This window comes from Rhinolophus sinicus, chromosome 18 (assembly GCF_057876585.1).
Source record: "Rhinolophus sinicus isolate RSI-liver-muscle chromosome 18, RSI-T2T, whole genome shotgun sequence".
Lineage (NCBI taxonomy): Eukaryota > Metazoa > Chordata > Mammalia > Chiroptera > Rhinolophidae > Rhinolophus > Rhinolophus sinicus.
In genome coordinates, this window is record NC_142518.1 from 10,895,648 (window position 1) to 10,921,634 (window position 25,987).

Consider the following 25,987-nt stretch of genomic DNA (forward strand, 5'->3'; position numbering starts at 1 on the left):
ATACATACGGGGGGGTGCCAAAAAAATGTTTACAAGTGGACACTTTGGTCAACATTGCTCAAGCAGTAGTTCACCGTAATCAGAAGTGTCTGGATGCTGATGGTAACCACTTTGAGCACCTCTTGTAATTGCAGAAGTCAAACGTGACTTGTATTCATCTTTGGTTATTGGTATATATTGAGTATTACAATTTTAATAGTTTTTTTTTTCTTAAAATGTGTGTACATTTTTTGGTACCCTCTGTATATATATATTTTCATCAATGGCAACATAATATACACATTATTGAACACCATGACTCTCTGTGTGTGCATGCATGTGTATGTGTGTGTGTGCGTACATATATATGTATATGTATACAGATACATAGATGTCTTTCTATCTATCTGTCTACTTTGGAACACTTTTCATATTAGTACATAAAGATCTGCCTCATTCTTTTTAATGGTTGCCCAGTATTGCATATTAGGAATATGGCCTAATTTGGTAAACCAGTGGTCTAGTGATGGACATTTAGATTGTTTCCACTCTGTTGCTATTACAAACAAAGCCACAACCGACAGCTTTGTACACACATTTTTCCCCCCACACGTGTAAGTATATCTGTTCATATTTTATAACCTTTCATTTCTTCCTTCTTCCTGCCATGTAGGTACTAAGATCAATATAACTTCAGAAGCAAGGGAAGGATATAGAGCATCTGAACAAAATATCAAATATACAATTAACCTTCATAAATCAAGCTCCAGAAGTAAAAACAGAAGAGACTGATCACTTATGGTAAGTTACATATTGTCACCTGGCTTCTCAGGCCCCAGATTCCTCATCTAGAATCTGCTAGAGCTGGATGGGACCACAGATATTCTGTAGTGAATCCCTCCCCCATGTTTTTACAAATGAGGACATTGGGATCCTGAGATTCTTGTAAATAGTAGAGGTCAGTTAGATTGAAATCTAAGTCCTCTAAGTTCCAGTTCTATGCTCTTTCCAACTCACTATCACAATGTTCTTCCCAACCCTAATATTTTGAAACTGAGAAAAAATTGTTATTTAAAACCCAAACTGACTGTATCCCCCTCTGCCTTCTAAAGTGGTGGCATAATTTGTAGCAATGAAGAACTAAATTTCTGGTTCCTCTCATCAGAGAGACTGTGGAGTGAGGGAGAAGGCAAGGATGGATATTTCAAAACCTCTGCCAGTAGAGTATTTGGTCCATTTTGTAACAAAATATAGAACAATGAGATGTAGAAGTGGCTGCCTACCTAGGTAGAGATGCAAAGAGGTAAAAGACCTTGAGTAATATTGTGAGAGATATGAGAATAGATTTCAGGGGGACCCTGACGATGATCCCCAAACTGGATAACAAAGATTTTTACAAGACAAGAAGCATGGCTAACTAACATGGAGGGGTGGCCTAAATATTTTATAAAGATAAAGATGTTTGATGGTCAATTTAAGTTGTTTGGTCTTGTTGTGGTATAAATTCAAACCTTAAGTGAAGTTGGCTTCACACACGAATGTCTCTGGTGAATGGTTCTCTATGGAAACAAAGAGTTCTACCTACAAGTTAGGCCAGAGCAGAGATTGAAGAACAACAATGAGAGGAATGGTAATCAGGGAGATACCGAGACTGTGGGAATGGGAGTTTAGAGCCAAGATGTGAACAGGGTAAACGGCAGCCTCCCATCAGAATGTGAGAGCACTGAGATACTGAAAAATCACCATACAAAGGGAAACATATCGTTACTATTATTTAATCTGTCTTATAAAGACTAAGAGTTGAGTATGACATCATTAGGGAATGCTTTGGTTGCATGTAATAGAAATCATAACTAACGCTGTTTTAAATACTAACTTTCCATAACAACAAAACCAAGGGCAGAAGTTCTGGGATTATTTCAGCAGCTCTACCATGTCAGGGCACTGGGTTGGCATTGTGTGGTTCTCTTGTCATTTTCTCCCTCAAGTTCATATGAAGGCTGCCATAGCTCTATGCAAACTAGTCTTTACAATACCTTAAAATTCAGGGTTGGAAGAGGGGGAAGGGAGAAAAGTGTTCTTGTAGTGGGGAGAAGAATCTTTCCTAGGAACCCCCCAGGAGACTTTACTTTTCTTTGTCCAGAGCTGACTCTCATCTCCATCTGTAGTTACCAGGTGGACTGAGAAGTAAGTGGGCCAATCTCACACCTAATAAGTTTAATTCATTCTTGAAAGCCCTGCCACTATGTAGAAAGCTGTTACTGGTTTTTAATTCCATTAATTTTAAATGGAAAAATTACAAGATGTTCTGTCCCAATTGAAGATACCCAAATAATCTTCACAGATAAGAAAATGTGTCAAGTGAACAATTAAACAAGTTTATCTAAGAACATAAGAACAATTTGAAAGGGAAAGTAAATAAGTTATTTGTACACAAAATGTAATATAGAAAAGGTAGATGGGATGGGGTGGTGGAAAAGAGGGTGAGGGGAGTCATTATTTAGAAGATAAATTGTTTTGTCATCACCTTTTGTTTCACCAGCTTTCCAAGTTTGGAGAGGGGGTGTTCACGGCTGTTTTGTATTCTAACTGCACTTAAATATAAAGATATAGTCTAGATATCGCCTTTAGGGCAAAATAAAAGATAAACATGACAGTGATTTGAAACACGAAATTGTACATGCGCAAAGACTAAAGACATGTAGGTGATACCTCTTCATCCGTCTCACTTGGTATACATATGCAAAGCAGAACATTCTGGGCTCATTCAAACATAATGCTCAATTCAAATTTGTTCCATATGATCTGCTCTGACTAGTAAATGTATGTCGAGTAAAATTGGTGAGCATGACTTAGTCTGAAGCTGAAATGATGTCATATCACTTCTTCTTTGTTTAGTGTGTTTTGGGGGTGAAAAAGTCCATATATTGGGGGTAAGGCAGTCATTGTTCAAAAAGTGGTACAACTTTTTAAGAGCCCTTATGACAAAAAGTCGTTAACTGAACAATCATTATGTGAGGTAAGTCTACCTGGAAAGGGAGAATGGAATTGTCTTAATTAGTTTCTCATTTATCATAGTCACCTTTTAAGCCTGAGCACATTGCCAACCCAAACTAAATTAAAGTGAGTCTCTTCTCACAGAGAAGTGGGGTGGCTTTTAGATAGGTCACTATGTATGTCTGCCACAAGATATTTGTTCCCTTCCACATTGTTTGGAAAATGTGCATTATGCAAGGAGTTAAGTGAGGGTTGGTAATTCAACTTATATATAATTTTAATCAAAATTAGTAGGTCATTATGGTTCTTAGCAATACTTCACTGGCAAGTAATTGATGGCTGGTTGCTGGTGCACAGAGCCTTCAGTATCAAAGAGAAAGGCAATAGCCACCCTCCATACTGCAGAAAATGGAGCATTTGTCACTTGTATTGAAATCTGAAGATCTATTTGCAGCATTGTTCCTTTAGCTATCTAAAGTGGCATGCTCCACCCTGCTTAGTAGGCCTGGTGAGGGCTCCAGTGACCCTTTCTTGGTACCATTTATCATTGATATGAAACATACCCTGAATCGGTTTCCAGATGATCAAACTGGAAACTTTTCCTTGGACTTACTGACTTTCAAGTTGAGTTATTGATTCAGTGACCCTTTTCTGAACATCTGTTGTGGGTTAGGCACTTTTCTCAGTCCTACGGGAAATTCAGAGACAAATCAGACATAACTCTTCCATCAGCGGGCTTACAGTCTAGTAGAGGTGATAATACGTAAACAACAGTGATAAAAGGTAGAAAGTAGTATCTGTACTGTAAAAATGGGACAGATAGATGTTTCTGGAAAAAAATTAGGAATATTTATCAATATCCTTAAATTTTTCATATCTCTTGATCTAGTAATTCAAATACATTTAACTTAGAGATCGTTGGACCCCTAGGAAATCCACATGTGAGCTTCCGGTGAATTTCCTTAAAATGTATGCAAAAGCATGTTTATATGTTTGATTGCTTTATTCTTGGGATAGGATCCTTAATTTTGTCTAATTCTTAAATAAAATCAAAATCATTGTTTAATTCACTACAATACTCCCACTTCTAGAAACTGATCATAAGGAAATGGACATATAAACAAAGATGTATTATTGAGGATATTTATTACAGCATTATGTATAATAGTATAAAACTGGAAACAACTCAAATATTGAACAACTGAGAATTAGTTAATTATAGTACATCTGCACAATAGAAATTATGTTCCTGTTAAAATGAGACATCAAAAAATTAACGACATGAAAATATGCTCATGATAAAATGTTAAGTAAAAAAAAAACTGTATCCATGGTGTGCTCTCAATTATGTTTTAAAAACTCATCAAAAAAGCTAAAGGGATAACACAGGAAAATGTTAACAATGATTATCTCTGCGTGTTGTGGGACTGAGTGATTTTTTTCTTTAATTATTTTTCATATTTCTCATCTTTTCTGTAATGAGTATGGATCACTTCACAAATGAGAAAAAAATTAGAGTTCTGTAAAAACTAGTACAGATGAGGTATCATGGCAGTTCTGCAGGGAGATCCCTTTTATTTGGGAAATCAGAGAAGCCTCTTAGAGGAGGTGGCCTTTGAGCATAGCTTCGAATCATGGCCACAGTCTTGACTTTTTGAGGAGCATAGAAAGGGTAATCAAGGGGAGTGGTTAAAGATGTCAAGAGTTCAAGAAGAGAGCTCCATGTAGAAGTTGAGATGTGGTAGTGGCCTAATCACTCTCTCCAAAAGTCCTGGAGCAGGGAGGGCGGGCCCACATTCAGGCAAACAGCAATTTTGGAGTTTGGGCTGCCACCCAGGGCCTCTCAGGACCCCTGAGATGTGGTCTATACTGTCCAGATACCCTTCCCACTCCATGATAGAAGGTTCAACGTGGGCTTACAGTGGATAAATTATGGAAGGACAGAAGTAATCAAAAGTTTGGGAGGTGGACTTTTATGGGGGGGATTAGCCAAAAATTCTGAGTAGGATTGGAAAGCTCGGGGAAGAATGGTGAGAAAGCAAATATATATATATTTATGTATGTAAGCAAATATATATATATGTATATATGTATATATATATCTTTGTGACTTAAATTGTTTTAAAGCCAGATGTCTTAGTGTGAAGCTTTACTTTTTAATCCCCTATATACCCAGAGAAAAACAAAAGCTAGTAACAGACTGATTAATGCCATATGGTGTAAGATTGCACTGCATACTGTTTATTAGTACAACTTACTATTCTACACTAGTTTTAACAAGACAACATCTTTTAAGGAACTAATTATGCATTTTGACTCATTAATTCACTTGAGGAATAACACTTAAGAAATGAACTCAAAAAGGAAAAAATAGCTATTTGTATAAAGTAACTGTTTTTGTAACAGAGGAAAAAAGATTAGAAATCCACTTGCATAAGAGCTCAAGAATGCTTAAATATATTCAATAAAAGAAGTATACTGTTGCCATGAAAATTATCAATTTATAGGTTTGATAGTTATATGGATACATCAATATAGGTTAGAAAAAAGAACACAAAACCAGTACGTATAGATTGATTGCATTTTGTTAACATATATAGGTACAATACAATATGGGGTCCCAGTCTTAAGAAAACTGGCTGCTATCAGGTTAAGAGGAGTTTTGAGTCTGTGCTGGATGGTTTTATTGTGACAAGTATCTGTCCCTATTTCTTTATATGATCTGTCTACTGAGGGACTGGAAGCCTAGAGTGCTGCATCTCCTAGAAACCCATGCCAGCCAGCTTCCAAGATAGAGTCCTCTGTTGAGAGGCCCCTTGCAAGATTCCTAGAGCAGAAGAGAAGCAGACCGTTTATAACAGCAACAGGAAGGTGTGTGGACTTTAGCAGACAACAGATGTAAGGTTTTTCAGCAGCTTCTAGGCATTCTCTTGTAAATTACCCATTTCAGTGTGGCAGTCAGCTGAGACCATTAATGGCAGCTTTCTAGAATTCCTGCAACTTCCTGGTTTCTTAAAAGCTAGGAGCAGGTTTTCCTGACCTTCATTTCCTGAGTCCTTTCAATGGTTTTGTAAGTATTTAATTTTCTGAATTAAATTATTTTCTTCTTGGAATACCTAGAGTGGTTTCTGATTTCCTGACTGAACTCTGATATAGGGTTGTTATCTGTTTGTTTGCTTTCCATTATAAAATGGATTAAACAGTTGAAGTATATGTTCAACCATTACCTTGTTATGTCCTTCTAGGTTAAATATATTTAAATATGTTTAAAACTATACTAAAAAGTAACGTATAATATTCTTACCTAGATAAATTATACAATACCTCTCCCACTCACCATTGCTTTTGTAATCTACAGCATATTCTCCTTGCACAAAATGATAGGAGTGGACCAACAGATGTCATGAAAGTAAGAAAGTGAAAAAAATCTTATCACTTCTAAATATTTATTGTTTAGCTTCAAAATATAATCTGTGTGTGTGTGTGTGTGTGTGTGTGTGTGTGTGTGTGTGTGTGTGTGTTTATAGGGGATTACATGGATCGGTTTAGAAGTTGATGTGAAAACTTTCTATTTCTATCAAATGAATAAGTCAAGATTGGGACTATTTATTTATTTGACTAGACATGATCAACATTGCTTTGACAAAAAAAGTACTTAGACTCTGTACTAGCATGCATAGTTACCAAAAGAACACAGTATGTATGTGTATATACATAATTTGTGTATGTATATACATATATATCAAATATACATATGTGTGTGATTTTGTTCTTGTAGAGATATGGAAATGTAATTGAAACAATACCCTCTGGCAACTTTAAACACTTCACATCTTTTCCTTTGTTTCCTCCAAACCATTTCATTTTACCACAGGAAAAACATGAAACATGGAGTCCAACCAAGCCTGTAACACTGCCAGCCAGATGCAAGAGAGTCCTTGCAGGGGCTGCTATCTGGAACGGCAACAGGGGTGTGGTAAATTGTTTGCAAAAATGGCCACAAGAACTCCTGCCCTCTCTGCATGCATACCCCTTTGCAATGTAACTTTGCAGCAATTCCCATCAAGATGTGGAATCTATTTCTCTACCCCTTTGATTCTAGGCTTGATCATGTGACTGCTTTGACCAGTGGGGTATTAGAAAACATGATGGAGGCAGAGACTTGAGAAGTGCTTCTGCACTGGGCTTGTCGTCTCTTGGTGCTCCTGGGAATCCTAAGAACCCTGTCAAGTCAATAAGCATAGGCTGGCCTGTTGAAGATGTGTAGCCCAATTACCCACATTGTTCCAACCAACAGCCAGGACCAATGGCCAGGCATGTGAGTGAGGCCACCCTAGACTGACCAGTCTCCAGCCAATATTCTAGCTGACTGTAGCTGTATGCATAACTCCAGGCGAGATCATCAAAAGAACTGTCCAGCTGATCCCAGGCCAAATGCTGACCCACAAAATAGTAAGTTAATAAGAGATTATTGTTGATTATATTCCCCATACTAAGTTTTGGAGTGGTAATAATTAGGCCAGGTATCAGGTGGTGAGCCTGGCTCAGGACTGGAAACCACATTCCCTGCCTTCCCTCTACCAAGTAAAATAAAAAAACAAAAACAAAAATCCATGGGGAAGGTAGCTAACTGCAATTTCTGACCTCTGCCTTTGAGGAAGGCAAACAAGACAAGCAGTGTTGAAGACTCCTTTTCTTTCTGAGCTAATTAAAAAATTCTGACAAATGAGTAGCTCATCACCCAATTACCATCAAAACTCAATGAAGTGAAAATGATTTTGATTCATCAAGAAATTTAAGGAAATTGAAATGCACCAGTCTGTATTCTCTCTTCATCAAGACTGCCACAGTTTTGCCTGAGACCAGCCCATCGATCAGCCTTGCCATAGACTTGGGACTCACCCTCCAACCCCACTTTCTTCAAGTTTAGCCATCTTGGGTCCACGATAGCCCAGGATCATGGTTTTGTTTTGTTCACTAACTCTTTTTCTCTGCCAGGGATAAGTAAACTAGAGACAAAATAGAAAGGAAATACATCCCAATGGGAGTATGCTCTCCCCAAATAATAATCGTCCCCTTACCTATTACACAGGTTTTCCACCAGTGCATCTTGAGAATTATATAGCCAAGGATTCAAAACAGTCTCAGTTCTACAACCCAGTGGTCACTTTCTTGGGGTAAGCACAGTGGTCTTCTTGTGATAAATTAGTCATCTTGTGTCACTCAAAAAGGGGAGTGGGGCATGCCAGGTGCCAAGTGAGAGGAAGGAGACCGGGCTGCCTTCCACCTGGGCTTGACTCTGTCCTATTTTCACATGATCATCAGTGCAAGATCCACGGTCAAGGTTGATGCTCACATTCCATTTTTTCTCTTCTCATAAGACCCATACCTTTTCCTGATCTTCTAGAAGGCAGGAACCTAAGATTTTATTCTGAATTCTACAGAGTTGTCTAGTACTGGCCCAACTCCAAAGGTGAGAGTGAAGATGACTTGGTAGTTCCCAAAGGGTCAGAGCTGCCCCAGGGACATGTTTCAAAGTGGGCCAGCCATTTATGGTGCCCGCAAAGTGGCTAGATTCAAAATACAAGGGGTGTACAGTTTCTATGAATTTATCTATTATGTTGTTTTGTACACCTGAAACTAATAAAAAAACCAAAAAAAATATGAGGTGTGATCAAAACATGGTGAATGTTTAAATAAAAAAATTATTACAGTAAAAGACACATTGCCATCAATCTTCCTCGATGTGTGACACATTGAGGCGTGCTGTCATGATGGAGGATGAAACTGTGTGCTCATTTTATGTTAATGTGCTGTTCGTGATCCATGACTTAGGCACACTTTAAAACACACCTTCTCTCAACCGTAGCTCACACCCAACTGACTGCACCGAACAAGTTGAAACTTGTCACACACTGTTCCATGCACCTCTTCCCTTATTGAAGATCCCTGCCTTTCTGTTGGATGGCACTCGGCAGCAGCATTCACTATATTCTGTGATCACAACGGAAAGGCTCCGTGTCACACATCACTTCTGGTATGGCAATTTCTCTCAAATAAAAACATTATGATGTGTCCTCATCCACCTTATTCACCAGATCTGATACCGTGCGACTTCTGGCTCTTCCCCAAAGTCAAAATGACCATGAAAGGTAAATGTTTTGAATCGATTCAGGATATCAAAGCAGCCATGACAACTCAACTAAAGACACTCACGAAAGAGAACTTCCAGAACTGCTTCAGAAAGTGGCAAGAACGTGGGATAAGTGTGTTTGAAGCGAGGAGGAGTGTTTTGAGGGGGATTAATGGCAATGTGTCTTTTACCATAATAAATTTTAAAAATTTTAACATTCACCATATTGTTTGATCAAACCTTGTATATTTCTTCCAACTCCACCATTCCATCAGGTAGATTTGGAAATTTACCTATAACCAAATTTGTCTTTGGAGGTATAAGTTAAGGGATGAATGAAACGTAAACAGACACTGGGTGGATTTACTTCAAGATAGTCATCTCATTAAGGATTCCCCTCACAAAGGAACTTTGCAAAGTATTAAATAGCTGGAGACAGGTTGAGAATGAGCCTGGGCAGTGGTAAAATGGGAAAAATGTAAGTATATTGCCTGTGTCATTGCTTGTATCCTTGCCTGGAATTTTGATCTAGCTCTTGTATAAGCATTCAATTCTTACTGTATTGTTTTTTCTCTTCAGGAAATTGTGGGTTCCTTGAGGTTAGGGAACTAGTTGTTAAACTAGATGGCAAGCTCTGTAAAGATAGGTAGTATATCTGTCTTGTTTGCTGTAATATCTCTAGTACCTAGTAGAGTATCTGGGACATAGTAGGTACTCAATAAATATTGAATGAATGGATAAATAAATGTGGCATTGGATACCTTATAGCAGCTGTTGAATGAAAGAGTGAACTGATGAATAAATGTATAGGAATGAATGAAGTTTTGAAATCTGGTCCTGGTGAGCTTGCAAAGCCTAAAACTATGCATGTGATTAGAATGCAGCCCACAGGAAGAGGGGCTACTGAAAGCATACCTGTTTTCATCTCTCATTTAGAGAAGTATATGATTTTTGCTACTTTGATTTTCACTGCTTACTGAGTCTGATTCACCTGGTTATTAAAAATTACTTCATTCATTTTCGATTCATTTCACTCCTCGCTCAGCTTCTCTGCTTTAGGGTTTCCCATTAATGGGGCTTGCTGTCTCTCCGCTCAATGTGACACTACTCTGAAGACCTTGGAACGGTTTCCATGGTTACTTCTTCTGGAATTCTCCCTTTGGAAACCTTGTGTTCTTTTCTTACCTTTAACTTCCATCTCAGAAATGTAAATCTATACCTTAGGGTTTTTGAGAGTGTTAATACTCTCCCTAGAAACACTTCAAACCACGAAGGAGAGAAATCAAGCACTTCACACTCCTTTTCTTCTGTTATATGTGGAATGGGGGCAGATGATTTGATGCTGAAAGCCCCTGAAGCCCAGAGATCCAGAGATTTCCAGCAAAAAAAAAAAAAAAAAAGACTCCCCAGGTTCCAAAGCCACAGTCTCCTTATTCCAATTGGATTCATATCACAAGAATCAGCATTGTCACTGTCATCAAAGCCTTTTCTTTTGTCTTTTTTTAATGAATCCTCATGCTAAACTTACTGCTGATGTGTCTTGCCTTGAAGTGCCTTAAGTGTGTTAGTGACAGAAGAAAATCGTAGGAGAGTAAGGCTAGTGAAAATTGGGAGACAAAGGTGATTGATTTTCTTTTAGAGAAACTTCAAAAACTGAACAGATTTCTGAATTAAATTTTATTTTAGAAAATCTTCCACTCTTTCTTCTTCTGGGATTATTATCTAAGATCTAAACAGAGAGAGACTTCTAGGGATTCAAGTTCTGAACCAAACTCAACGTCGGGTACACCTGGGATACACCTGTGGATCCCAATGGATTTAAAATGAATTTATGAGCTATGCAGTCAGTAATACAAAGCCCCTTTCCCCCGGGGGGAGCCCCTCCTCTTTTATGGCTCCCCTCCACCTGTCTTTGCAGAATTGTCTCTAAGCCCTCATCTCCCCCCATGCAACCCCTCATTCTTTCTTTAAACAGCTCTCTGCAGTCTCTTCCCAGCTTCCAAAGGCATAGGCATCAAAATGAGAAGAAGCCATTCCTGGTTCTTTCCCATGTAGCTCAGTGTACTCAGCTGGTCTTCAGATCCTGTGCCCCATGCATTTATACCCCAGAGGTATGCTTGGCTCTGGGAAGAGCATAAGGCAGCCAGGCCTCATCACTGGACTTACCGCTTCTGTCTGAAGTTCAGGAGGTTCTGCTTGATCTCCTTGTGGATTTTTTTTTTTTTTTTTTGCCTTCACAGATCTTTACATTGTGATCAGTCCTCATGTGAAGCCTGTCCTGGCACTACAAGCCCATCCATGGGCCACTTGGGAAGCTCAGAGTGATGACAGCAGCAGTGGGGTTGGAATCTGGTAGCATTTTTTCTCTCTTTTTTAAATTTATTGGGGTGACAATTTTTAGTAAAATGACATGGATTTCAGGTGTACAATTCTGTATTACATCATCTATAAATCCCATTGTGTGTTTACCACCCAGAGTCAGTTCTCCTTCCATCATCATATATTTGATCCCCCTTACCCTCATCTCCCATCCCCCACCCCCCTTACCCTTTGGTAACCACTAAACTATTGTCTGTGTCTATGAGTTTTAGTTTCTCATTTGTTTGTCTTGTTCTTTTGTTGGTTTTGGTTCATATACCACATATCAGTGAAATCATATGGTTCTCTGCTTTTTCTGTCTGACTTATTTCGCTTAGCATCATACTCTCAAGATCCATCCATGTTGTCACAAATGTTCCTATATCATCTTTTCTTACTGGAGAATAGTATTCCAATGTGTATATATACCACAACTTCTTTATCCGTTCATCTATCGAAGGACATTTTGGTTGTTTCCATGTCTTGGCCACCGTAAACAAAACTGCAATGAACATTGGAGCACACGTGTCTTTATGGATAAATGTTTTCAGGTTTTTTGGGTAGATACCCAGGAGAGGGATTGCTGGTCATATGGTAATTCTATTCGTAATTTTTTGAGGAACCTCCACACTGCCTTCCACAGCGGCTGCTCTGGTAGCATTTTGATAGGCATTGTAGTGTAGTTCTGAAAGTGCAGACTCTGAAGCCAGATTACGTGGGTTTACATCCTTTGTTTCACCGATTATTAGCCAACTAATCTTGAGCAAGTTGCTTAGCCTCTCTGTGTCTTTGTTTCCTCATCTGTGAAATGGGGATGATGATGATCACGGTGCCTCGCTGTTCTGAATATCAGATGGATTAATCATGGAAAGTACTTAAAATAGTGTGTTGCACATAATAAGCACCAAAAAGTGTTGTCTGTTATTATTATTATCCACATCAAGACATCTTAGTGGGACGAGTACTGGCTGAAGTCTTGGTTCTGCCACTTTGGGGCAGTGTAATCTTAGAACAACTCACATGACCCGTGTGAGCCTCAATTTCCCCAGGATACTTAGGAGGGTTAAATGGCTTACTGGGCATGCAAGAACCTGAAAGTAATATGTTTTTCTTCTTACTCTTTATGATCAAGTCTGGGTGATATTTAACATCTCTTCTTTCTCTTTTGTTTTTCACTCCTTCATTCTTTGATTCCCTTTCTCCTAATGACACTCAATTCCTGATGTTCTCTTCTACCTAATCTCTTATAACTCTCATTTTGCCAAATCATACCAATCATGGGGGAAAAAACAAGGGCCTGAGTAACCCTTAAAAAACTTTATCTAGCCTCCACCTTCCAGGCCCTCCTTTGGTGAGAGATAGAGTGGCTAAAGGGAGGGGACCTCTGGGGCTCAGATAACTCCAGCTAGGTCAGGATCAGTGAGGACCCAGTGGAGGGATTGTGTTACCTCTCTGCCCACTGGGCCCCCATCCTGCTCAGCCTGGCTTGCTGACCACTGCTTCAGGGGCTGCCACTGAGCCTCCCTATGGCCTGGAGCTGTGACAGAAGTTCTGGTCCCCTTCCTTGCTGTCTTTACCATGCACAGCCACAACCAATGCCATTCTCTTCCTTCCTGTATCAGTTAGCTTGTGCTGCATAACAAACCATCCCCAAACAGTGGCTTACAACAATAAGCTATTTATTTAGTTTACAAGCCTGGTGGTTTGGGCTGAGCTCAGCTGGGTAGTTCTACTGCTGTCTCAACAGGACTCACTCATGTGCAGTCAGCTGCCACCCAGATACACGGTTCTGCTTCTGAGATTGGCTGTGACTGGATCATATGTTTCTCATCCATCAGGCTAGTCCAGGCTTCTTCATATGGAGGTGGTGGCAGGGACTCCAGTAAAAGTAAAAGAGGAAAATCCCCAACATTTGATAGTTTTCAAGTCTACTTCTGTCATAATTGCTATTGTTTCTTTGGCCAAAGCAAGTCATGTGGCCAAGCTCAGAGTCAGTGTGAGAGGTGACTATCCAAGGGCCGGTTACAGAGCCATGTGATAAAAACTGGGGACTATTAATGTAACAGTCTATCATGTCTGAGAATGTGGGGCATGGCAACTCATTCCGAAATCTCCTTTGCATATTTTTCCCCATAAGGCCTTAGCACCCTTATGAAAATAAGGACATTTGGTGCGACATCTGAGAATTCACAAATTGGATATGAATATTGGTTCCTCAAAATATTACGTTAGCCCTCTGTCAGAGTGCCTTCAAATGTAAGTGTATGCTTCTTGAAGAAAATCCAGGCTTTAAACACACCTACATTAGTAGTGGCTCTTAACTCCTTTTATTCGGAGATAGAAGGGCAGTTTCAAACTCCTTTTAGAATCTGATGAAAGCTTACTACCTTCTCCTAAGAGAAATTCACATTTACACATAGACACAGAATGTTGCTATAATTTCATGGGATTCACAGATTCCCTGAAGCCAAACCCCAATTTAAGGACGTTTTCATCACAGGGAAAATATATACTTTTATAAAAGAATTTTTCTGAACCCAAAAGGATTTGCCATGGGGCTTGTTTATTTAAAAGAAATCTTATTATTTAAAGTGGTTCATAAGATATCACTACCTCAGGTTTATCCAGAACACTTCAAAAAATATTATTTAATTTAGTTAGCTTGCTCTTCATTGTAGGAAATATTCAGTTTCCACCCGACTTTTCAGGAGTTGCATTAATCAAAGGCCAGATGGACTCATTTAGACGTGCTCCTGTGTCTGTTGAGGCTGATTTTTACACAATGACATGAGGCTAGAGAATGTGGCCAAGCCCAGTGAAAATATATGGGCCATTAAGAACATTTGTGAGCAGACTGTCTATGCATTAAAATCATTCTCTCATAAGTGTTTTTTAAAAATGAACTTTTGAAGTCTAAGGACCTTATCATATTATTTCGCGGTGCTTTTGGTTGTAAGTGACGGATGACTCAATTGAAATAGGCTTAAACAATTAGATAGGTTGGCTGTAGGGTCGGTGGAGTCAGTGGCTCAGCAACATGGTAGCTCTAGTTCCACTTCTTTAATATTCTCTGGTATTTCTCTCACAGTCCCAAGTGGATTGTGGCAATTCTGGGTATTATATACAGGTGACAATGTCCAGAAGTGGAAGAAAAAAAGATCCCTTTTCATGAACAAGGCAAACCTTCCCAGAGACCTGCATTGGGTATTTCTTAGGTCTTATTGGCCAGCACTGTCTAACCTGACAATGTCTAAACCAGTCACTTGCAAGGGAAAGGCTAGCCTCCTGATTGGCTTAGACCAAAAAGCATTTCTCCTTTGGTCTTGGCCTCTTCTTCAGGACATGGCTTCTTCTTGAAGGGAAAAAAAAAATCAGTGTTTTCTCGGTAAGAAGAAGGGGATCAAATGGCCATTGGCTGAGCAATCTGCAGTGTCTGCCATGGTGCTCTGTTCCTTAATACTCTTTCTGAATGGGTAACCTGATCTTTCATGGAGCATGAGAGAAGGAAATGCTTTTGCTAACATAAGTCATGGGAGAAGGGACTTTTGAAATATCACAAAGGCTGATTCCTGAACAGTTGGGAAAGAAGTGGATGGTCACCAGAGATGGGGAAAAAAAGAATAATGGCTCAAACATGAGGGATTTAAGTATAAGACAGTGTGTAGAAGAGGGTAGTAATATAGGTAGGTTGGGGGAAGGGTCGATGTAGTACAGAAAAGAGATTAAGCACAAAGCATAAGAATTAAATAAGAACATGATTACAGAGGACAGCAGTGAGTACCTGCCACACTGTGTTCAGCAAAATGGCAGAAGAGAGACTTTGAAGGGGAGTGGGATGGCAAAGAGACAAGAGAGTGGGACCAACATACTGAGCAGCTCCTCTGTGCCTAGCATGGCTGCCTACTTTGAACAGATCCTGTGACGCCCTGCTTACGGTCCATGGTCCTTTCAGGGTGCTCTGGCTCACTTCCATCTGCCAGTGTCTATGTCTATGTGACTGAGGGCTCATTCCTGTCCCCTCCTGTCCCTGTGACTGTGGAAAGATGGGAGAATTTACACTCTTTTGGAGTAACCCCCAACTAATGTCTCTCAGGTTCCCTCAACCCTTTTTTGGGATGATTCTGAGCTGAGGGTTTTATACTGTTTCCTGGTTTTCCTGAGGATGAGATTCCAGTTGCCCACTGTGGTAGCCAGCTTAACAGCACACCCTTTGTTGGCTGTTCGCCCTTCCCTGCTTCACTTCTCCTGCTTCCCTGTCAGTCTTGTGTGCACCCCCAAATAAGCTAGTTCTATCCAAAGCCTGGTATCATGATCAGCTTTATACACATTCTTTTGTCCGATCACTGCAACCCTAAGGGTAGTAGGTATTATCTGCTCCAATTCATAGATGAGGTAACAGACTCAGGCAGGTCAAGTGATCTTCTCAAGTTCATTCAGCTGGTAACTGGCAGAGCTCAAATTGAAATCCAGGTCTGTCTGGTGAAAGCCTGTGCTCTTTTCCTAATAACAACGTGTATCTTGGTGCTGCTGAACAAGACACTAATGTAGATTGGAGGGCCTGGATAAAGCCCAAAACTGGGGTTACTGCATCCCATGTCTGCAACCTGCCCTAGGTGGCAGATGATTGCTTTAGGATTTCCATCGATCAGGCCTTTCCAGCCTAAATCTCAAGAAGCTGATGCAACACACCTGCTTGTGAGCATGATGAGATGAAGCAGATCAAAGGCCATAATCATCCATAGTCAGTCAGGGGATCCATAGAAAACATGGATGCTGGCTTCAAATTACAGTTGGAACCAGAACTGATATGAGAACTCCAGGTCTGACTGACCATTGTCTAGAGCTCTGACTACATGGTAGAACTTGCCAGGCAAGAATTTAACAAGTGATATACTTTACACTTTGCTCAGCTATGAAGACAGTGTGATGGACAGGTTAAGAGATGGATTTTGGAGTCAGACATGCCTGGAACAGAATCTTCTTCTACCACTTTCTAAGTTTCTAGCATTCTAGAAACTTCCCACCTCAAGAGCCTGAATCTCAGTTTCTTTCCCGTGAGCATTCTCTGATACCACTGACGTCTGTTTAGCCACAAGTAGGTACAACCCAGAATTGCAGGCAAGTTAACCTCCTTTAACCAATGAGAAATAGGAGTCAGGATAAATGCTGCAGGCTCTCTGGCCTCTAGTGGGATGATTCTGAGGCATGTTCCACATAATTTATCAAAGGAGCCTCAGCAGAGTTGAGTCTCAGTTGCCCAGAGCTGTAACCCATTCATTAATGAGCTCATTGTTGGTTGTCTTTTCCCTGTGTCACTATTGCCAAATGGCTTAATTTTCTTAAGCCTGTGAAATTAGGATCGCATCTTTATCATAGGGTTGTTATGAGGATTAAATGAGCTTCTATGTATAGAGTGCTTTGCACATAACTGTGGGGACAGAGTCCCAGAGAGCAGTTTCCAGGCTCTCGGCCTCACGTGGAAAGGTGCTGGCTCGGGTAGTAGATGGTCATCAACTGTGATCGGATGGCCATCCGCTGTAATCAGATGGCCATCCACTGTGGCTGGGTGGCCATCAGCTGTTACCGGTTAGCCATTAGCCACTAATATAACTGCCGTGGCTATGCTAGCAAGGGGGTTGGTTGGTTGGCAGAGAAGCAGATTGCGGCTAGCAAGTGGGGTTGGTTGGCAGAGAAGCGGACAGGCGGATTGCGGCTCCGGCTTCCTGTGTCTGCAACCCAGCCGCCAGCGAGAATATAGTGGTATGACTCCCCCATCTATGGCTCCATGAGTGTTCCTTTTTGGCCTCACCATATCCTGTGTTCTTGTGCGGGGTGCAGGAGGTGAGTCCCTGCATGATAATAGTAAACGTTCAATAGGAACATGGTGGTTGTTAAATTATTGATCCTTTCTTTTCAGCCTTTAGGCTCCATCCCTGCAGTTCCAGTTCCTCCACTAGGTGGCAGAGTATAAACATTCATCGTCCATGGAAGGCATGCCTCTTAGAAAGAGTAAGTAAAATAAGTAAATTAGAGACCCCGAGGGACTATGGTCAGTGTGACATGAGAAGGGCAAGCCTATGATTAAAACCCAATCCAAATAAAGAAAGCAGTGCCCTGAAATTCCAGCCTCAGTCAGATCGGTGTCTGATTCAAGGCTTTGAAAGGTAGAGACTGTTGGATAAATTCCCAAAGCAACATGGGGAACCTGTATGAGAGAATCAGGTGGAGTCTGTTTGCAAGAAATTACTGGGTGCTATTTTCCCATGCCTGGGGTAATCCTAAGTCATGGGAGATGACTAGGAGGTGGAGGAATGGCAAGGAGCCAGGGAAAAACCAAACAATCACCTGAACAAAGTAGATGTTGATAAGAGTCAGCGAGATCCTCTAGTGAGCTTTGGGACAAAATCTTTCAGGATTATTTAATGTTCCTCTTGGCAAGATGTTTGCATCACTGGACAAACCATACCAGCTGAGGATTAATTAACTCCCTGGTTAAATGATGGGGAGAGTGGGGCATTTATCCACTGGCTTCAGTCCCTCATTGGTTGAAGGTTTACCCTGGATCATTAACTTCACCGTACTTGTAAGGAGTGAAGATGCAGACATTTGCAGTAGGAAACCATTGGCATGTTAGAAACTGTCTACTATGTCAGCTGATGAACTCAGGAGGGCAAATGAGATATGCATGGGCAGATCAACAATGACTGCTTCTCAGATTTTAGTGTATATACAAATCACCCAGGGAGCTTGTTAAAATGCAGATTCTGATTCTGTAGGTCTTGGGTGGTGCCTGAAATTCTGCATTTTTCACAAGCTCCTAAATGATACTGACACTGCTGGTTCACAGATCACATTTTGAGAAGCAAAGGCTACACAATTCTTTAAACCAGTCCTGCTATTTATTTCATCATCCCACATCTTTATGAACCCCCAACAATATTGAGGTGGGGTTTCCTGTGTTTTGGTTTTCATCTCTCTGGATTTCAATGTCTTTATCTTCAAAATGCGGGGGGTGGGGGGGAATCTTGGATTAGAGGTGCTGACTGGGGTGGTGGATGAGGAGAGGAGAGGAGGGAGGAGTTTTTAAAATAGCATTTCAATATTTAGAAGACATTGAGATTTTTAAAAATTAAAACTACCAAAAAGCAAAGTAGGAACAAATCTCCTGGGCTGGCCAAGGTCAACAGAAGACAGCTCCCTGTTCCTAAAAGATTCATATCTCCTGGGAGGAGGGGATGATATTGTCGTTTCCTGAGGGGTGGCCTAGAGATTATTGTTTTTACATTTTTGTTTCTATATAAAGGTGGGTATTGGTTCTAAAGGTTGAGAAAGACTGGATTTGATGATCTGTGAGACTTCATCTGGGTCTAATATCTTTCCACTGAATTTTATATAAATCTATTATTATATCAAATTTCTGATTTATGTCTGTCTTCTCTATTGGCCTGGAAGCTTCTCTAGTCAGAGGTTCATGTCTATCTCTATCACCCATTCTAGTGCCTGGCACACAGTAGGTGCTTAGTAAATCTTTGAATACATGAATGAATCTTTGGATTTCTTCCAGGTCTAAAAAAAGATCGTGACACCATGAGGTTGAGCCACACACTGGCTTTTTGGAAAGAATCTTTTAAGCTATTTTTTGACCTATGTGGTACACTAACTCCTTTGAAATTTTATTGTAATGATTCTAGCCACATACAACCCCATGTCCAGTATTTATTTAATGAGCTGCTCCAGAGCATATACCATTTAGTGACATCCCAATGAAGATTCTTTGGCTGGAGAATTGTTTGAAAATGGTGCTTTGGAGTAAGAAACATCTGCCCTGGTTTGCTGTGAACGAGGAGTCTGTGGAGTGCATTTGGATGGGCTCTGCCTGATTAAGCTTGCCAGCGAGAGGCAGAGGCACCACTAATTACATGTCTTACATTATGGGTTGGAAATAGTTACACAGAGCAAATTCTCTGGCCCACAAAGCCTCAAAAAGTGATGAAAGCAACATAGACTTCAAGTTCATTTAAAAATTCTCAGCATTGCAGAGCAGAGCCAGCCGTACGATATTTCCTCTTTTTCACGTGGCACTTAAGACACAGAAGAATAAACCAACAGAGGATCTGGAAATCTACTTGTAAATTCATAAACAAACAAACAAAAAAAAAGAACTCGACAGTGGCAAGAAAGATATAGACAGTGACATGTACTTTTCACTGGAGATATTAATTAGTAACCCCCTTCGAGCCTTTGATATCCTTGAAAAAGGTCAGCACCATTGTTTAACTTATATAAACTTGATTGCACTCAGTTAAAAATTGCTCTGCTTCAGGTAGGTCTCAGTTAGACAACACCCAAAGAGACCTTCCTGAATAGGAGGGAAGTCAAAACAGCAAGCAGAATGAGAGGCCCAAGTGGGCAATGAGTGAGAGCCAGGAAGAGCCCTACCCCAGGTTCAAAAGATGAATTCTATAATTATAGGACAGCAAGGACAGCTTAGAGGTAGCCCCTTAAGATAAAATTTAGTAGAGTTTGGGCAACAGCAAGCTCAAGGAAAACTATCAGTTGGATGCAGGTGCCTAATGGCTAAATATCTGTGGCAGAAATAGTCAGACTATACTTTCTAGCTTCCCTTGCAATTAGATATGGCCATGTGACTGAGTTCTAGCCAACAGAATGTGACCACAGGTGAGGTGCTCTGTTTCCAGGACAGGTCTATAAATACTGCCCACACATGACCCTTCATGTGCTTTCCCCTTCTAGCTTGACACAGATGAAACGAGTGACTTTGGAAGCTGTGTGTTGACTATAGCAGAGCCTCAAGATGGAAGAGTCATGGATCGCCACTGCTTGGAGGAGAGCCACCTGTCAATCAGGACTTTATGTGAGTGAGAAACCTTTATTGTGTAAAGGGGTTGAGATAATAGGGTTTATCTCTTATAATAGCATTTATTACCTAATTGAATATATAGTCTCTGGCTGTATTAATAGAGGGATTGTAGGAAAAACAAAGGAGGGTTTTGCTGTCCTTTCCTGGAAATTACCCTGGAGAGAGATTTTGTCCAACTGGAATATGTGTATAAATGAAAGACAAGAGTGATGAGGAGGTGGGAAAATGATATGTTGGGGAGGATAAAAGTGAGAGGCTTCAGATTAAAGAAGAGAAAACTTTGGTGTGGACTAAGAATATACAATAGCTGTATGTAAAGTTTTGAAAGTATGTCATGAGGAAGGTGTAGACTTCTGCTGTGGAGTGCCAGAGAGCAAAGCTGGGAACTAGGTTTGGGCTCAATATAAAGAAGTACTTTCTAATAATTAGCACTGCCCCAAAGTGGAATGGCCTTTCTTACCAGATAAAGCCTTCTCCATCTTTAGTAGATGCTGTTGATTGATTACTCAGTGTCCATTTCCCCCCCTCTTGACTATGGAACCCCAATTTTGTTGAAGTATCATATTCATGTAATTATGGGAGAGGGACCCCATCCCCAGCGATGGATCCTGATTAGTCCAAGCCATTCAGCGTTCTCTAGTAGCTCTTACTGGTCTAGAGGTTGGTACACATCCTAAGCTGGCCCAGTCAGACTTAAAGGAAGCTCTTGTATCTCATGGTTGGGGGAGAGATTTTCCTTCTCTCCTGCTGGACATGCATGAGGACTCATTAGTCTTGACTCTCACTGGCAGCCATCTTGTGGTCATGAGGGGAACCAGCCTTAAGATGAAATCAGCACTGAGGATGGCAGAGCAGAGAGATGGAAAGAACCTGTCCATTAAGCTGTGACCATCCTATGCCTGAAGTCAACTGTACCCCTGGATTTCACTTTGAGTTCGGTGTTCTATTATGTCTGGTTTAAAACATGCTAGTTGATATGCTGCTCCTGAGGAGGTTTTGGAATACAGGTTGAATATTGCCTTGTCATCAGAGACACCGGATGGGAATTCTAGCCTGGGGAGCAGGTGGGTCTCACAGGATAATATCCAATCCTAAGAGTTATAAACTCTGCTAAAGAAGGTACAGCCCATTTCATTTAAATTAAAATATGTTTCCTTACGAGTGTCTGGAAATACATTCTGTAGTGGACTTCCGTTGGCTTTTGGCTATTATACATCCTACCCACACATTCCTGTTGGCCCCCATTTCTCTTTGTAGGAGTTCTCCCATAACAGAGACAACTTTTTGTCCATAGCAGATTTGGACTCCTCTTGCAGAGTGTAGAATCATTGGTTGGAAGGAAGCATTTGCCTACTAGTACCAGGAACTACATTCTTATGCCTCCTTACGTGTAGTTGAGGCCACAGGACTCATTCTAGCCATTGGAATGGGAGCACTAGAGATGCACATCATGTCTGGATCAAGAAGCTTAAGCAGTGGGTGTACCTTCGTTGTCTTTACCCATCCTCCAGCTGAATGCAAAGGACTCCAGGGCCCAGGAGGAGGGTAGAGCCACAATATGGAAGGAACCTGGGTCGTGAAAAATCTGTGGAAGGTTGACTGCCAAACAGGAATATATTTGTGTTGGACAGTTACATGCCTAAAGAATATGCTTCTACTGTATTAAGCCATTAATCTTGGGGTTTGTTAGTTACAGCAAATAGTATTGCCCTAACTAATACATCCTCACTGTGCATTGTATTAGTAGGAGGGCAATAGCCATTTCAGCCTCCTGCTGATGCTTCCATTATAGAAGACAAGGGGGTCCAGTTCCCCTTTCTATCTGCCCCCTGGTAAAGCCACTTAGACACTTGCTCATGGGATACTGAATCTTAAACAAGGGGCACAAAGATGTAGGGAAAGTTCAGAATCAGATACATAGCAGTGGAAACTTGAGGAAAATACTGTGCCTATGGCAGTGGGGCTTTGGCTATGGTTTCTGCTACTTCAGTAGCACCCCTGAGTCCTACAGGTTGTCTAAGCCTTCTCCTCCAGCTTCTCGTTGATTCTGTTAACCCTTGATAGCTTGATAATTAGTTCGCTCGTTTGCTTAGGATAATCGGTTTTTTCTCTTGCTTGCAATCATATGGTGGGTTGTAATTTTTTTCATAGAAGTGGCTCATCTGAAACTCATGCATTTCTTTTTTTTTTAATTTTATTAGTTTCAGGTGCATAAGACAAAGCAAAACTTAGACATTTATCATTTATATCCCTCACACTGTGTGTCATTTTGTTTTGACTTTTATAAGTGAAGTCTTTCCCTTACAAATTTCTGTATTTATCTCGGCATTTGACTCTGCTTTACTATCTTAGATTCGTGATCTAACAACAGTTGACATTTGGCACCACTCAATTTCCTCCTTTTGTTGACTACCTATCCACATAATCAAGTAGTTGTTTATTTTTTCCTTTTGTTGATGGTTTGGTCTCTTTCCTAGCTTTCAGCAATTATTTTCCTCACTTGCCTTACTTACAGATTGTCCTTACCTATGCATTTTTGCAGTATTTCTACTTGTTAACCATTTCTAGCATTAAGCTGTATCACCCAATTAGCAATCTGTAACATTTTTTCTGAAGGCGGAGGGGCATAGTTGGTGCAAAATGCACTCAATTTGTTTTCCCAGAGACCTGCTTTTGTTACTTACAAGATATGTGACCTTTGGCAAATCACTGAACTTGTCTCTTCCTGAGACTTGTTTTGCTAAGTGATTAGAATGAGAGAATACATGAAAATCTCAGGGTCAGTTATATGACAGCAGTTAATTAAAGGCCACATGGATAGAGAAATACAGTTGGAGGGAAGGTAGGAAAGTGTGAAGGTAAGAAATCCACAGCCTCGCCTGGGAAGTCAGACTGTGGGAGCTACTAGGCAGGGAAGAACTCTTCATGCAGACTGCCATCAGCTGATGGGAGCCACCCGATGATGTTTTCTTTTGCAGTCAGCTTTATACTTTTGCTTCATCCTCATATAGTCCTTGAAGAGAAGCCAAACAGAGCAGCGGCCCTGCTTCAGCATTTTGTCCAGCCTCACACACTGAACACAAGGCAAATTTGACCTGCCACAGAAACTTTTTACGTTACTCAGTGAGCAATTGTTCTACACCTCTGATCAGCCATTTATATTTGCCAGTGAACTGCATTAGAAACTCCACCTCCACCTCACAAGGACTATACTGGGAATTAGATTTGGTGACCTCCAACACTAGGCCTCAGTTTCCTCATCAGTAAAATGGGGTGGCTCTTCTGCTGTTCCCAGAGTCCCCTCTGCAGTCCCAGCCTACTGTGATTCTGGAAGAATCTTGTGACCCTTCGCCCTAGTGTCTGCTTAGCTTCTGGATGGAGTTAGCATTCCTTCCCCAAAGCAAAAGAACACTTCTGCCTGGAGTTCTCTCTTGTTGAAAGCCTCCTCCCTCTCCCTTCCCTGGGGTGGAGCTTGTTGTCATGGTAACCTGCAGCCCAAAACTGAGGTTGACATTAAATCCAGCCAAATGGACTCATATGTGGCTACAGAAGGTCAGGACAGAGTGTTTCTCCAAACCTGGTGATTCGCTAATAGGAAACAAAGTATTTAGTCACTCTGATAACTTCTCACAAATTTCCCTCTTTTTCCATAGGGGACACTTGACAAAATAAGAGAGGACTGGTACCAATTTGGTTCAATTTGCTAATCTTTTTAAATATTCTTACAGATAGCTAGGCCATCTTTTGACTTGGAAAAAATGATCTTCTTTTCTAAAACATTCTGTGAGTGCTTGCAATTAAACCAAGAGAAAAAAAAAGGCAAGGAACACAAGCTTAAATAACTAATAATTTTCAGATAACAATAATCAAATGTTATTTGATAACTCAAATATTCTGAACAATATCCCTGCCTAGCACAACTATGTGCACACAACTGCACACACACACACACACACACTCACACTCACACACCCTTAGCTACCTTCCCGTGTAATCAGATGAAACTTGAAGAAAAGAGTAATGTCCCCCACAGAGTTTAGAAAATGCTAGACTAAGTCTGCCTTTTTGATTGTTCCACAAAGGTCCAAGGCCAAATAGGGAAACAGTTGGTTAAGGACGATGTGGCACCATGGGGAGGTGGAGGGTCATTGGAGTGCTGAGTCAGGCAAATTCGTTTCAAATGGAGCCTAGGAAAAGAAGGAGGTTTAGACTGTAGGATCCCAGCCCTTTAGGTGCCACCATGAAATATTAAGAGCAGCCAGGGCCCCCAAGGATGCAGGCAGGCTCTTCGTCTGAGGCTTGGAATAAAAGGCGTGTTGCCAACTGAGACAGCGGGAAGGATCCAGGCACACAAGAGACTGTGCCTGGGCTGTCAGGCTGTATTTGTGTCTGCCTGAGCTGTTCTGAAAAGATCCTCCTTTCCTGAATCACTAAGACCCCCCACCCCCGGACAATAGAAGGATGGAGTGGTGACGCTCCTTGTGCTAAGCAACAGATTGGAGACATGGGAGTGAGAGCTTTTGTCTTGGCTCTGTCACTGATAATTATTGCTACACCCAACCCTCATGGCTTCAGCTTCCTCACATACTGGAGGGAGGGGTTGATGAAGAGTCTGGGCCATCCCGTGGAGATGGTCCAAGACAGTAAGTCACCACTGCAACTTACCCCCACCTCCCCACCCCATCTAAGCCACCATCATCTCTCACCAGGGTTTTAGCAGTTGCCTTCCACTTGGGTCTCCTTGCTTCTGCTCCTGCCTCCCTATAGCTTATCGTTCACCCACATTGCAACCACAGTGATCCTCTCAAAATACAAGTTAAATTGTGTCACTCTTCAGCTCAAAACCCTCTGATGGCTTCCCAATATTTTTACTATGACCTACGAGGCCCTCCACAATCTGCCCACGCTCACATTCCTTCTCTAACCTCACCTTTTGTTGCTCTTCCCGTTTCCTACTTTGCTCCAGGCATACTGGCGTCCTTGCTTGAACATGTCGTTTCTATTCACATCTTGGAATTTCTGTACTTGCTGTTCCCTCTGCCTGGATCTTTTACCAGGTACATGCATTACTTGTTGCTTCACCTCCTTCAGATCTTTTCTCAGATGGTGTCTTCCCAGTGTGGCCTTTCCTGATTACCTGATATAAAATTGCAAGTACTTTGTGTTAGTCAGCCATTGCCATAATTAGACTGTATCATAAACGACCCCAGACTCAGTGGCTTACAGTAAGCACTTATTTCTGTACTCAACAGTTCGAATGAGACTTGGTTGATCTAGGATGGTCTTAGTTTGTCAGCTCTGCTTTCGACTGCAGGTTGGGTTCAGGTCTGCCCTATCTGTGCTTGTGTTGAGGCCCAAAATGAAGGGGCAGGGGCTACCCAGGGCATGCTCCTCTCTTGATATATCATCAGAGTACAAGAGCCAATATAAGTAATATAAGCATTTAAGGATCATCACATTCCACGAACATTCTATTGGTCAAAGGAAATCACATGACCAAGTCCCACGTTAATGAGTTATTGAAGTATACTCTGCCCACACTTGGAGGGGAAAGAGAATATTTGAACAATTACCCCAACTATCACACACATGCACACATATCCATCCCACATCCCTGCCTGTACTCCCTATCTTATTTC

The 25,987-nt window shown here is 41.0% G+C and overlaps 1 protein-coding gene across 1 annotated transcript in view; it reads left to right on the forward strand.

The window, feature by feature from the left end:
- Positions 1 to 679: 679 nt before the first annotated feature.
- The window catches only part of NHS (NHS actin remodeling regulator), a 441,226-nt gene continuing 415,918 nt past the window's right edge, over positions 680 to 25,987 (forward strand). The window contains exons 1-3 of the mRNA XM_088795276.1: positions 680 to 780; positions 17,385 to 17,476; positions 20,222 to 20,342. Coding sequence (XP_088651402.1) covers positions 20,294 to 20,342 — 49 coding nt within the window. The 5' untranslated portion in view covers positions 680 to 780; positions 17,385 to 17,476; positions 20,222 to 20,293. The remainder of the gene's footprint in view (positions 781 to 17,384; positions 17,477 to 20,221; positions 20,343 to 25,987) is intronic.